Source organism: Sodiomyces alkalinus (genome assembly GCF_003711515.1).
Source record: "Sodiomyces alkalinus F11 unplaced genomic scaffold SODALscaffold_6, whole genome shotgun sequence".
NCBI classification, from domain to species: domain Eukaryota; kingdom Fungi; phylum Ascomycota; class Sordariomycetes; order Glomerellales; family Plectosphaerellaceae; genus Sodiomyces; species Sodiomyces alkalinus.
Window position 1 is genome coordinate 1,250,410 of NW_021167084.1, and position 13,914 is coordinate 1,264,323.

Below are 13,914 nucleotides of genomic sequence, written 5' to 3' on the forward strand. Positions count from 1 at the left end.
GACGTGGATAATGTTGACTCGGCTTGCACCGGGTATTCGTGGGTCTCCTTGGTCATCCGGGCATCGAACTTGTACACCTGGACTCACCGACATCCCTCGTCGGTGAAGGCCGGTGTCTGCCTGCGTCCGTCCCTTAACATTTCGCCAAGCGAGAGGCCGGTCGAAGATCATGCGATGTCTCATCCCTTTGTTGTGTATATCGAAGCTCGCCCCCATGGTTCTCAGAGGGTTTCTGAATTGCAATGACAGGCACGATGCCGATGAGGAAGACCATCAGTTGCCTTTGTCTCAAGGACCTGGGTTGAACCAGATTGGCAAAGATATAGATATAGATAGCTGGGGTCAAATCGTCTCGGCGTATGTCTACAGATGCGCTACGCTACGAATAACGCAGACGACACACAAGGCAGCATCACCTTGACCCCGGAACCCCAAAGGCCCTGCGTTTTTATATTCCGTCAAGAAAAGACGGAGCTCGTCGTGTTATAACTACAACTAAGCAGAATCGCTATCCGAAAACTTTCCCAATAAAACACACGCTATTCGAACATTGGAAACAGCACGGAAAAAAGAAACGGCTTTCACCAGACAAGTTTCGGCGCTCATTCAATGCCCCCCCAACCGCATCTCAACGCCGGTCTGGTGCGCCGTTTTGGTCTCGTGAAACCGCCAAGCGGGGATACGGCGCTCGAACAGCTCGTCAAGCTCCTGGTAGGTCCGGCCCTTGGTCTCGGGGAAGAGGAAGAGAACGGGGACGAGGTAGGCAAAGGTGATACCACCGAAGAAGAGGCCGATCCTTTGTCCCCAATTGGCGCCTTGGTTTGATAGCATGAGGGGAACGGTATAGTTCTGTGGACCACCTATGTTAGCATATATCATACCTAATGGGCGCTTCTGGGCAACGCTTGTCACATGGCATGGGACATTATTCTGAGGGGAAAAGAAAAAAAAAATAAAGAAAAAAAAATTGGGGAGGAACATACGAAGAGGACACCGCTGAGAGACTGGATGATGGCGGCGACAGCAGCTGTCTTGGCACGGAGAAGTGGCGAGGACACTTCCACCAGACTGATCCAGCCTGGATACCAGCAAGTCAGAAATGGTTATTAGCTGGGCTGGCCTGCCAACGGAAAGACATCAAAGAACCCGTGGGGTCACGTACCAATGGGAGCCAGCGAATTGGCGTAAACAAAGGCCCAAACACAACACAGCGTAACGAGACCAATACCAGAGGAAGTAGTGTTGGGGCCCATGAACCCCAAGCCGCCGATGACAAGACAGATGGCGCCCATGGCGGCACCGCTCCAGATGACGAGGCTACGGCGGCCGACGATGTCGATAAAGTAGAACGCGGAGACGATGCCGACGACGAGGATGAGCTGGATCATAAGATTCCCGAGAAACGGATCGGCGACGTTGGCGAGCTGCAGGAAGTAGGTCGTGTACCCGAAGATGAGCGGCACGCCGACGAAGTTCTGGAAAGTGAAGGGCAAGGTGGCGATGACGATGCGCTTCAGGTTGACGGGGGACGCGAGGGCGCGCCAGTCGGAGCCCCGTGCGCGGGCGAGGCGGGCGGACTGGGCGACCTCGAACTTGACGACGGCGTACTCGTGGTCGAGGTCGTAGCCGTCGACGGGGCCGACCAGGCGGCGCAGGGACCGCTTGGCGTCCTCGTCGCGGTCCTGGGCGGCGTACCAGGCGGGCGACTCGGGGAGGTAGACCAGGGGGACGAGCCAGAGACCGAAGAAGACGAACTCGGAGTAGAAGACGTTGCGGAAGTTGAAGGGGTCGGTGTCCTCGAGGACCTTGAGGCCGATGGCTAGGAAGACCTGGCCCAGGGCGAAGAAGAGGGAGAAGCTGCCGAGGAGGGCGCCGCGGAACTGCGGGAGGGAGATCTCGGACATGTAGGTCATGATGGAGGTGGCGAGGAGGCCGCCGGCGAAACCGCCTAGGATGCGCGACCAGAGGATCATGATCCATTCTTGGGCGACTATTTCGAATATGATGGACTTTTTAGTCGTGTAATGGTTAGCGGAGTGATGTGGGGGGGGAGAGTAGAGTGATGGGACATAGACATACCAAGGTGAGGAAGAAGGTGAACGCCCACATGTTGAACTTGCGTCCCCATCGGTCGGCGGTGAACGGGGAGATCATTTGGACGACAATCTGAGCGACGAAATTGAGGCCGTTCCAGAGACCAAGATGGTGGGCGTCAAGGTCGGGTTCTCCCGTGTCGGGGTTCGTGACAGTGGCGAACTGCTGGACGAAGCCACGGTTGGCGATGATGCTACCTACGACCGAGTTGCCGTAGCCGATGTACCTGAGAAGATGGCACGGGGGAAAAGACGCGCAACAATTAGCAAATGTGTCCGATAGGGCCCGTCGTCCTGGAAAGGGGCGCAGTTGAAGAGGATGGCGGGGGAAGTGAATGCAACTTTTGAGAGAAGTTACACGTAGGCCATGGTATTGGAGTATCTAGACATACATGCCGCCGACGCAGACCATGACGCCGGTGAGGTAGAGGCGCCAGAATTTCCTGACGAGGGGACCTCGCTTCCAGTCGGCGAAAGCAGAGGTAACGGGTGTAACGCCATGGGGGTTCTCGTCCTTGTTGTCGTCCTCGATCTCGGACACCGCGCTGGTCACGGTACTGGGTTGTTGGGTCGCGCTCTTCTCCTCCATGATGGGCAGGTCTTGTGGAAGGACTCGCGATATCGTCGCAGAACTCTACTTGTATGCGTAGGTAGGTCCGTCCCTTGGGGAAAAGAAAACAAAAGCGTGCTGGAGTGAACCATGCGATTTGGGCCGCGTTCGCGAGGGTGTCGCCTCGCTTTTTCAAGTGTTGGGGTTTAGTCGAATCGGGCGGCAGAGCTGACTGGGATCGTCAGCCGCAATTCAACCAGTCCGTGCTGAGCTGAGGAATCTCAGGGATCTGTGATGCTAAAGACAGCATGGGTAAACCAAGACACCTGCCCTGTCGATGGAGCAGCCATTCGACGGGTAGAGGGTAGTGGCATGGTGGTTATGCAGGGTGAAAGAAAAGCAATGTCTACGGTTCAAGAAACTTTACCCGGTTAGCCTACGGGAGCTCTTTTTTTTTCCTCTTCTTTTTCTCTTTTTCTTCTTCTTTTTTTTCTGGGCCCAGCCTCTAAAGACCCGCACAACACAGGCTGCGATGTGCGAGGCGAGGGAGGGTGTGGACCGTTGGCCCAGACTTTCTTCATCGGCAGAGCAGGCGGGACGAGACGATTGCATATTGTGCATAAGCCTGTTGGTGTAAGTCGAACACTCGTCAATGAACCGATAAAGGAAAGGCCAATTGTCGACTCCAGTCGAAGCGAGCATCTTCACATTAGAGGAAACTACCTGAGTTCGACTTCCCCGTGTTACATATGTTTCCCCCAAATTCTCGCTTCGTGCCTTGTTGGCAGGTAATTACGAAGTACATGTACTTGGTAGCAATTTCCCCTCCCGGGTGCTCCCCGAGGTCCCCATGCAACCACGTGCATGTGGGGAGCTTACCGAGTTCTTGGAACGAGGATTCTGACGAGTAGGAGTCTCGCCTCAGCGGTGATGATAACACGGTTATAGCCAACGCAATTTACACATATGCACGTTCCGTTTATGAAGCGGTTTGAGAGAAAATGAAGAAGCAAACAGAACGACGCCCGGTCATCCATGCGAAATCATGATAAAAGTCAATATAGATCTGTTAGATCCACCACCCACTGTAGCTGCAACGGGAACACACTCTCCTCAAACCCAAGTGCAAGTGGGCTTCCATTCTGATGAGTCAAGGTCTACGAGAGAAGCTTTTCGTCCTTCACTGCGGAACAAGTTTTCTCTTTTCTCTTTTCTCTTCTTTATTTTTTTCTATTAGATCGATCTCTCGTTGATCCCCGCTCGGTCTTGCGTGTCCTTCCTCACATGGCCAAACAGCTGATACTTTGCCGTGTGTCCCGAGGGCCAACCATGAATAACAGATAATTACTTGTTGGCATGTTCTCCCGTCCTCCTGGTGATACGAAGACGAACGAACCCCGCATTACTGTCTTCTGCAGACCTTGGCTGCATAGGTTATTTTAGGAGCTTCATTTCATCCAGCAAGGCGGCGCGGGCCGCGGGATTCGGTTAGATTGTATGAGGATGGATTGGCAGCTGGGCCGGCGAGACTACCTTGGCAAGAAAACCGATGTTGCGTCTTCTACCCTTCTTCTGCTTGCCTAGTGGGAAGACTTTGAATGTGTGGCCCTTCCGCACAGACAACTCTGACTTGAATTGAACGTGGATCTTGCATTGCTATTCATTATAAAAACTGGCTCTAGTGGCATGTCCGTCCCTGAGCTAGACGACCACCAAAATATAGTAATACATACGTTGCAGTAAGCCATCACATAGCTAGCCTACCGTTTTGTCGAAGACTCGGGCCCAGCAGGTATATCACTGCTTTCAGAGCAGTTCCCCCGCTCGGTCCAGAAAAGATGAGTGAACGCCAGACCCTTCTTTGACCTCTGAACTCCGTTCCCTTGGCTCGTATAGGGAAGAAAAAATCGACCAAAAGGCGTGGTATAAATCCGTCCACGGCCTCACATCACCGTGATCCCACAAGGACATAATTTCAACTCCATGTTATACATCACCCCTCGGCCTCGGCTTCACAATAGCAACCTCATCATCATCACCATCATCACCACCACGCGAAGGAAAGTCCCCCTCGAGCTCCACCCGTGTCTCGTACGTGTGCTGGACGTATATACCCCCATTAAACGCGCTCCCACGATGCGCATCGGGAAGCGGCAACACGGCCGCAGCCCGCGCCATGACCGTGCGGGACCCGGCGCTGCCGCCGTCGTACCCGACCTCCCGTTCCTCCATGTCCGTGTCAGTAGGCGTATTCGTGCCCCGGGTAGCGATGCTCGTGCTCGCCGAGCCCTTCGAGGGGCGGCCCTTCGATTTGACCAGCATGCGGCCCCCCGACGAGCGGTACTTGCGCACGCGGCGCGAGAGGAGGGCCTTGAGCGGGAGGATGGAGCCGACGAGCACGGCGGCCGAGGCCTCGACGCAGCCCCAGACCGCGAGGGCCAGGAGGTCCATGTTCCCCGCCGGCAGGGCGCGGGCGAGGCGGACGGCGGTGACGCCGACGGTGATGCCGCCTAGGCTGAAGGCGATGCCCAGGCCGATTTTCTTGCGGGTGTCGAGTTGCAGGCGGGGCAGGATGGCGACGGGGAGGGCGAGGATCATGAGGCTTGTGGTGATGTCGATGGTGCTGGAGAAGATGATGCTGTCGCGCTGGCGGCGCATTTCTCGTTCCGAGTGACATTTTCCTTTTTGGGGTGTTCAGCGGGGCGTCCCTCCCAGGTTCAAAGCGGGCGCAAGAGACACAAGGGGGGGAGAAAAGAAAAGAAGGGGCAGTGGGGTTCAGTTCACATACCGGCAAAATAGTCGCCGGGCGAGTCGCATGTCACGAGGACAGAAACCCAGCAGGCGATATAGGACAGGGCGGTGAAGACGGCGACGCCATACCACAAGCGGCGGTAGAGAGTGAGGGGTGCAACGATTCGGTAAAAGGCGGCCATAAAGCTCGCCTTGACGGACCACAGGACGGACCAGAAGAGGACGATGAGAGGAAACTGCCACCGTAGAAGCTCGTTTTCCTGGCGCGGCGTCTCTTCGCTCTCGGCGATGCGGTGGGACCGAAGGTAGGTCATGTACCAGAGAGAGTCCATCTGCTGCATCTGCAGCGCGACGTAGACGACGAGGCAGAGGAAGGCGAAGGAGATCCAGTAGTCATCGGCGACGAAGCTGCTGTTTTGCCGCCACCGGACGACGAGGCGGAGGAAGAAGAAGAGGGTGGCGACGGAGAAGAGGATCCAGAGGAGGACGAGGAAGCCGGTGCGGTCGAGGCTTTGGCCCACGCCCGCTAGGGGGTTGTTTGGGTTGATTTCTGGTGGCTGGGTGGTGGACATTGTGTGGACGGTCGAGCAAGTTCAAACCGCACGACGTTTTGATGGTCGGGTGAGAAGATGGGGAGCTAGGAGGGCGAGGGCGAGTCGGAGGGGGGGAGGGGGTGAGAGCCCCGAAGCACGACAGAAGCACGACAGGGACGCAGTCGACGCTTTAGGATAACTTCAACTCTTCTGTGGTTTCTGGACAGCGAGATGACCGAAGAGACGGGACAAGCCAAAAGGAGATGGAATGTCTAGGGCGAGGGAGTAAAGCATTCTTTGTATGCCAGAGTAACACAGAGCCAGGACGGGAGGACGTGGGGAGGGAGCGGAAAGGTAAGCCACGTGGCTTGGGGGATGGCAGAGGCAAGGCATGCGGTTAAGAACAAACAGACTTCTCTGGGCAAACGGAAACGGCAGGGGTTGAAGGAGAAATATTGGCCAGACTTGCTCGTTTGTAATGCGCTGTTCCTCACCTCCCGGAGTCCCGTCCCGGGGGGGGAGCATGATCCATGTCCTTTCTAGGCAGCTCAACTGGGCGATGCAACGCGTAGTCTGTATATCTCCACGTGGGAGAAGGAAACTTCCGTGTCCGCTGTGAAGGACTCGGGACTCCCAAGTCGATGTGAGAGGGAGAATGCGGTAAGCGGACGAATAAAGGAAGCCGGACTTCTACCTGGTGACTTGAGCGTCATTACTTCTTTTGTACGGTGGTCTACAATAAGCTCCAATGGCGGGTCCCGCAATTCCTGTGGGATCGGACGCCGACGAAGATCCTTGGTGCTCCGGCGTTCTTCGGGAACGGCTTGGCCTCCTTGGCCTCGACACCACGTCCGAGTTAGAACTTCTAAATTTTGCTCGTGTGGTGGAGGGGACGACCGCCCGGCTCCGCCATAATTGACGTCAGGTGTTTCCGGAAGGGTTAGATCAGTGTACAGAATTCCGTCAGTGGACCACATCTTCAGCCCTGCCTGGGTAGTATGTGAGTATGTAATGTTCAGTCATCCTCGAACGGATCGACGTGCCTAGGCATTGCCGACCCAACCGTGGGGGTTCATTTGACGGAGCTCGTGCGGCTCAGTCAGGACTCCATCATAGCAACACCCGTTTGGCGTCAAGTGGCTTCGGGGGCTGGGGTTTGTGTCGTTGGCCGATGGGGCCCGTGATCGTCTGTGATCTTCCCTGCCTTCGATATGCTGGCTGTAGACTTCGACTTTCTAGTGCCGACATCGCCAAAGCGTCCGTTACCCCAACAGTCAGAGGACATGGTCGCTGGGGTGGTGGATGGAAATATGCGAGTGTGGACGTTGAAGAAATGGCTTGACGAAGTACCTTAGGTACCCCGGAGAAAGGGACGGGCGGGTACATCGTACCTGGATGTCTGTGGATACATGTACTGTGGATACCTGGTGTTATATTTAGAACGAACCGCGCTAGTGGTAATTAAGGTACCTTGTACACGTGGTAGTAGGTGAGGCGCCTACGCCTTGACCGAGTCGACTGGCTTTCTCGCGAGTTTCGATGGGGGGGACCTATATCGAGAGTGATCTTCCATCTCCCTTCCAGAATAATCGCGAAGGCGTTCATATTATATTGTCCGCCAACTTAGGTGAAGAAAGGTCCAGTGGCTATCGAGAATCAAGTATAGCACAGTGCTCGGCCAGGCTCCATATAACGTTGGGTTGGAGGATGCATGGATGACGAGAAAGTATGGAAACATGCCTTGTGCAAACCATCCACCGAGGCAAGGACGCAAGACTTGCCTGAGGTATTAACAGCGAGAATATCCGCCGCGCGGAATGTCCCGCGATCTTTACCCCTCTCCTACCTCCGTGGACCGTCTGCCCTACGGAGGTATGGATAATCCATTAGTATTCGTAGGTAATTTGTGCTATATTAGGAATACCAGCCACTGCTTAGTTAGCTGCAGGCGATGTGGAAATATCGCACGTCAAATAGGCACTTGAATGATCAACTTAGTAGAGCAGAAATCTCGTGTGTGTGTATTATGTTAAGTTATATCTAGGAGAGTCTCTTATACCCTTAATTTAGGTGGTAAAGACTCTATTATAGATACTAAATCATTTAGATCCTATCCGGTCTTTTCCGGTATCCACCCTTATTATATCCTAATACCTAAAGTCCCCGATATCCGGAGCCCTTAGTTATAGAGTGGATCCCCCCTAGATCCCCTATAGACTATATCGTGGTCCTGCCTTTACGATACACCCCCTTAGTTAAGGTGGGTCTTCCTAGGTTAACTAACTAATTAAAGGCTTCGGTTTAAACTAAACGCTCTTAACTTTTCTATCGTAAAATTAATAGTTAAGGGAAAACGCCCTCGTAAAAGGGATCTAAGTCCGCCCTATTTAACCGTTTAATTTAATTCTATCTTAATTAGTTCCTCGATCCTAATTAGCCGGATCTGATTAATTAGATCTATATTTATCGGATCTACTACGCCCTCGGGAGCCTTTATTATAGCCGCTTTAGCGCATTTAATCTCTTTATATAGTCGTTTAGACTACTTAATACGATCCTTTTAATTAGTTAAATTAAGCTATTACTATAGTCTTTTAATCCCCGCCTCCGGTAGTGCCTTCGTTAATCCGTCCGCGATTATCTCCTTCGTATTAACGTACGTAACCTTAAAAAGACCTTATTATACTAACTAGCGCGCCTACTAGTTATATATATCGACGTGCTATAGCCTTATCCGTAGGCGTTATGCCTTCTTATTATTAAGGTTAATAGTCTATTAATTATCGTAGTGTAGCTGCAGCTATTATTAGCCTAGCCGAAGCTCTAAATCCCTTAATATCCGGCTAATAAATAACGTCTTTTTAGCGGCCTTTATAAGAGCGAGTAATTTTAATTCTATTAACGACGTCGTGATTATCGGTTCTTTACCCGCTTTCTAGTTAACGGTACCGCCAAAAAGCTTTATCGTATATCCTTACGAACTCTTACGGTCTGGATTATCCCTAAAGGACGCGTCGATTACTATTAGGAAAAGCCTATCCCCGTCGAATTCTAGGTAGTAGTATCTTATATAGTATAGGAATAGCAGCACTTATTAAGCCCTCTTAAGGTGGTTAGAGGAGGGGTTAACGTTATATTAGGAAAGCTTCGAGTAGGCGAACGCGATATCGGGTTTTATCACGATAGCGGCGTATAGGATAGAACCGATTATTCCCTAATACTAACGGACCTCGGGAATCAACGCGCGGGTGCCGTCTCGGGGTATTACCGGCTCCGTAGATAATAGGACTTTTAGTAGTTTTCGGTAGAGTATATCTACGTAGTATTTAACCACGATCTTCTCCACGTAGGAGGACTATAATAGCTATAACCTACGGGTGGCTTTATCCCTTAGGACCTTAATTCCTAGGAACTAACGGATTTCTTCGCCTCCTAATAACCTATAGCTTCGTTTAAGGGCAGCCTTAAGGTTATCGGCGTCCGTCTTACGGTCTTTATAGTATATAAGTTCGATATCGTTAACGTAGAAGAATAGGATTAAACTATCGCAGATTATAATATAGGGGTTATTAGGGACGGCTATAAAGCCTATCCTCTATAGCGTGCCGCTAAATTCCTCTTACTATAGTAGTGGCAATACCCTTAAACCGAAGAGGGCTTTCCGTAGTAGTAGGACCTTGCCTGGTACTTTATAGCCTTACGGTATCTTTATAAACACCTTTTCTTTAAGGCTGGCATTAACGAACGCGTTAACGGTATCGAACTGCCTTATCTCTAGGTTAAATCGGGCGGCGATCGCTATTAGTATACGGAAAGACCGTGAGGCTAGCGTTACGGCGTAGTTATCTTTAGTCTCTAACCGTTTTTATGAATCCCCTCGGACTATAAGGCGTGCCTTCTACTTAAGGAGGGTGCCCTCCTGATTAAATTTATAGGTGTATACCTATCTATAGGCGAGGACTTATTACTTATTAGCCTGATTACCACTTACCTCCTACTAGTAGCCTATCTATCGGTGCCCCTTAAGCTATTCCCCCTCGGCCTATAACCACCGCTCTTATAACGGATAGAGACGTATATCGCAGTAGTAGTTTAGTAAAGGCGGGAGATCCTCGCGGGTTATATACGATAGCGATAGCGGCTAGGAGGTATAAGGGGAATCTATAGCACCGATATCGTCGTCGTTAATAGTTTACTTCCTTATACGTATAGGGTTATAAGTCCTGCTAGCGTTAAAGAACGCCTTTTAGGCGTTATTATTCTAGACCTTCTCGGTCGTGTATAGACTTACGATAGTTCTCGCGATAGATAGGCGCGCGGGTAATAGGCGTGCGGCCGATAGGAGTATAGCCGACGGGCACCCCCTAAGGGCACCTATAGCTATCCGTTAGTGGTTATCGTGTTCTTCTACCTTAGCGCCCCTAACCACCGCTAACGCTATAAGGAACGCGCGCGCGGGATCTTTAGGGAATATTAGAGGCGTGGAAAACGGTTTAAACTTCGTAGTAGTGAACCGTGAAGTGTCCGTAGTAATAGCGGTAGCCTCTCCCGTAATAATAGCGGTAGCGTTAGAGTTATAAAGATTTAAATCTATAGTCTAGTTATTAGGCTATAGATTTAGAACCTCGTCTATAGTAATAGTAGTGGCCTCTTTTATAGTAATAGCGACGGCCTTGCCTTTATCCGTAGTAATAGCGGTAGTATAGTCTTCTTCTATAGTAATAGTAGTATCCGTAGTAATAGCGGTACCCATAGTAATAGCGGTGTAGTCTATAGTAATAGTAGTGGTCTCTCTCGTAGTAATAGCGATAACCTCGCTTTTATCCGTAGTAATAGCGGTGGCGTAAAAGTCTTTCGACTTAAGATCTAATACGTCTATAGCTATACCCCTTAATAGTAGCCTATTCGCGGTCGTGGTATAGGTGATACGGATAGATTATAGGCGTTCCCCGATTTCCTCGGCGGAAGCCATAGCTTATAGCGTTTTAATCCTACCGTTAAATATCTCGTCTTCGTTAAAGACTATATCTCTTATAGTGATAATATCCGTTAGGTGTGGTAGCTAAATACGGAAGCTATTCGAGGATTAGTATCCGACGTAATAGCCGATCTATGCCTTCGGTTCTAGCCTTTATAGGCGGTTCCTTTTAGCTTAGGTATCGCGCATTTTTATAAAGGCTTTATAGCCGTAAGCTCGTAGGTGCGTAAGGTTAGGTTAACGGCCGCGTAGGTCTCTATATAGTGTCTTCTAGTCGTTAATATATCGTGGCGTTCTATTATACAGATACATAGTAGTCTTAAAGATCTTAGGCTAGATAGATATAGACAGATTAGCTCTAATCCTTATAGCCCTCGCCCTTCTTTTAACGATACCTCTAATCCGTTCTGCCACGCCGTTCTAATCCTATAAATATAATGCCGACGGCTAGCCTTCTACCCCCTTAGCAGCGAGGAAAGTAACGACTTCTAGGTGCTAAAATATCTTAGAATCGGCCCGTAGAACGCGTGGCCTAATATCGAATTAGGTCTTAAGTAGGGTCAAAACGTTCTTTAGAGCGTGTAGGATAGAGCCTTAGTCTCTTCTCTGTAGGTAGTAATCCTATGTATAACCTATATACACGTCTATGACGAATATAATAGACTTATATAGTCCGCCCGCTAATTACTCCGCCTCTTCTAGATCGTGAAAATTAATAGCCAGGGCCTCTCCGGGCTTTAACGGGTAAAGGGATAGTATCCGCCGGATCTACGTAGGCACTTACGATTACCTATACGCGTTATAGTCCGTTATACGAGGTCCCTTTATCTTTACCCCCTAAATAGCGTCGACGATCTTTACGAGAGTATCGGTGCTATAATGGCCAAGGCGTTCGTGCTACCGTTATACCGTGGTCTTCTGCGGTTACCGCGGTTATCGTGATCTTCTATACGGGTTATCGCGGGGGTGCCTTACCGAGACCGCGAACGCGGTGGCGGCCGTGGCTTCCGCGCGCTCGATTATATATTAGCCGTGGATATCTAGTAGCTTATAGATAGGCCGGTTATTAGCGGAGCTGATAATAGTGTTATTTACGGTATCCTAGCGGTAACCTTATAGACATAGCTAGCGTTCCGAGATGATATTAGTGACGAATTCCTTATAGTATACGATATCACGGAGGCGTAGTAGCCTTTTCGTGCCCGATAGAAATTATATACGTAGCTTAACGTCTCTGTATCCGAGGATAGGAGCCTTATAAGTACCTACCTAAAGCGTTACTAAATTAACCGTGGGTAGTCTAACGGCCGTAAAATAGCCTTGATTATTAAAGATATAGATTAACGATCCTGAGTCTAGGATCGCGTAGTGTGATAGCGCTCTAGCTTAGTTAATAGAAAGGGATATCCCCTGTTCTTATTATGATCTTAATAGTATTATCGTACGACGACGCGCTAATCCCTAGGTTAGGGGGGCTCTTAGTCTCCCTATCGCGGTGACGGATAGGTCTTTATAAACTATAGTAAACGTAGTATTATAGAGTTAATCTTCCTGGACTTCCTTTATCTGATTAGCGGTAGTAGCTACTACTTTCCGCCTTTTCTGTATCGCAGTATCCACGCGGCTTTTAAAACTATAAATACGTATCTTCTTTTCCGCGACCTTTATAATACCTTCACGGCTATACCAGGTATAAGGGCGTATATCCGGCCTTATGTACTAATAGGCGGCGGTGGTATAGGTGTTTTCGTATATCTTATAGGGCCTCCTTATTACGGGAGGGATAGCCTTTAAGGATATATCGCTACGAGGACGCTTTTTATTATCTTTATTATTAGTAGTAATAGTATCCTTAGTATCGGGGAGGTTCCTAAGGGTGTTAAAGGTGCCTCTCCTAACTCTAGGCTTTATAGCGGAGGATTATAGGCTCTTTATATTGCTAAGAACCGCCCTTAGAGCCTTTACGAAGTCGTTAATCGTTAGCTTATTTTCCGTAATCTTATCGTAGTTATTTACTAGGTAGTTATTACTCTATTCCTAGGTAATAGATCTAATAGCTTTTAACGCGTCTTCTGCCTAACAGTCCGCGCTCAATAACTCTAAAACGCCTGTATATTTATAGTGTATTATCGCTGTTTTCTAGCTTATTATCTAGGCGTCTATATCCTTAGGTATAGCCTTTATAGGCGTGGTGTATCGTTAGTATAGGACTAGGGCTTCCTTACGGAGGTCTATAGATATTAGTCCTGCATGCACGTGTAGGAGAGTAATCTAGGCCCGCGGGTTATTTACGGTATTATCCTATAGCTAGGCGAGGAGGTTATGTAACGTGGTGTACACGGTCCCTTTGATATAGGAGCGTGCCTCATTAAACTCTTTCTACTACGCGTTATAGTCTGCCTTCTCCTCGCGGTATATACGGCGATCTTATAGGTAGCGCGTGCGCCCCTTTTTAGAGAGGTTATTAATAGATGTGGGCGTCCTGGTTATTAGTTTTTTCGTTATAGCCGTAGCCTTCCGGCGAGCGGCCGTGGCGGCGGCGTCCATAGTATCCGTGGCCTTATCGCCCTTTAGCGTGATAGTGGAAGACGGAGTAGCCGTGACGGTGGTGGCCGTGGCCTCCTCCGTATTAGGGTCCGCGGCGAGGGCTTCGTATTTACGAATATTAGGAGGTATAGGTATAGGGAGGAGATAGGCGTTAGCCTCCTTATCGCTTAGATTTGGATTAAGGTAGTTATCCTAGTAGGAGGCCGATTTACCGTGTACGGCGCGCTCCTAAACTGCCTAATCCTTCTAGTTAATAAGGGTAGTAGCGGCCGCCTTCTATTCGGCATTAGATACGTTAGAAGATATCCTTACTAGATTATCGTTTATCGGTTAGTTAATTAATAGATAGGTTAATTAGTCTTTTAATTACTCTAATTAGGTCGATAGTAGTTATTTAAGAGTGCTTATATAGACGTGATTACTTCTTTATAGTGGAATAGGGGTAGCCTTATTAATATCTAT

At 49.8% G+C, this 13,914-nt stretch overlaps 2 protein-coding genes across 2 annotated transcripts; both read right to left on the minus strand.

Annotated features, from left to right (window-relative positions):
* Positions 1-439: 439 nt before the first annotated feature.
* Positions 440-3,025, minus strand: SODALDRAFT_333740 (general substrate transporter). The gene is made up of 5 exons (XM_028612060.1): positions 2,486-3,025; positions 2,080-2,320; positions 1,163-2,009; positions 984-1,078; positions 440-849 (listed from the first exon to the last, which is right to left on the minus strand). Exons 1-5 carry the CDS (start codon positions 2,680-2,682, stop codon positions 607-609), a joined length of 1,623 nt encoding a protein of 540 aa, XP_028465783.1. The 5' UTR covers positions 2,683-3,025; the 3' UTR covers positions 440-606.
* A 1,604-nt stretch (positions 3,026-4,629) lies between these two features.
* On the minus strand, positions 4,630-5,966 carry SODALDRAFT_278198 (hypothetical protein; the record flags this gene model as incomplete). The annotated part of the gene is made up of 3 exons (XM_028608100.1): positions 4,630-4,869; positions 4,960-5,324; positions 5,432-5,966. 3 exons carry the CDS (start codon positions 5,964-5,966, stop codon positions 4,630-4,632), a joined length of 1,140 nt encoding a protein of 379 aa, XP_028465784.1.
* Positions 5,967-13,914: the final 7,948 nt, after the last annotated feature.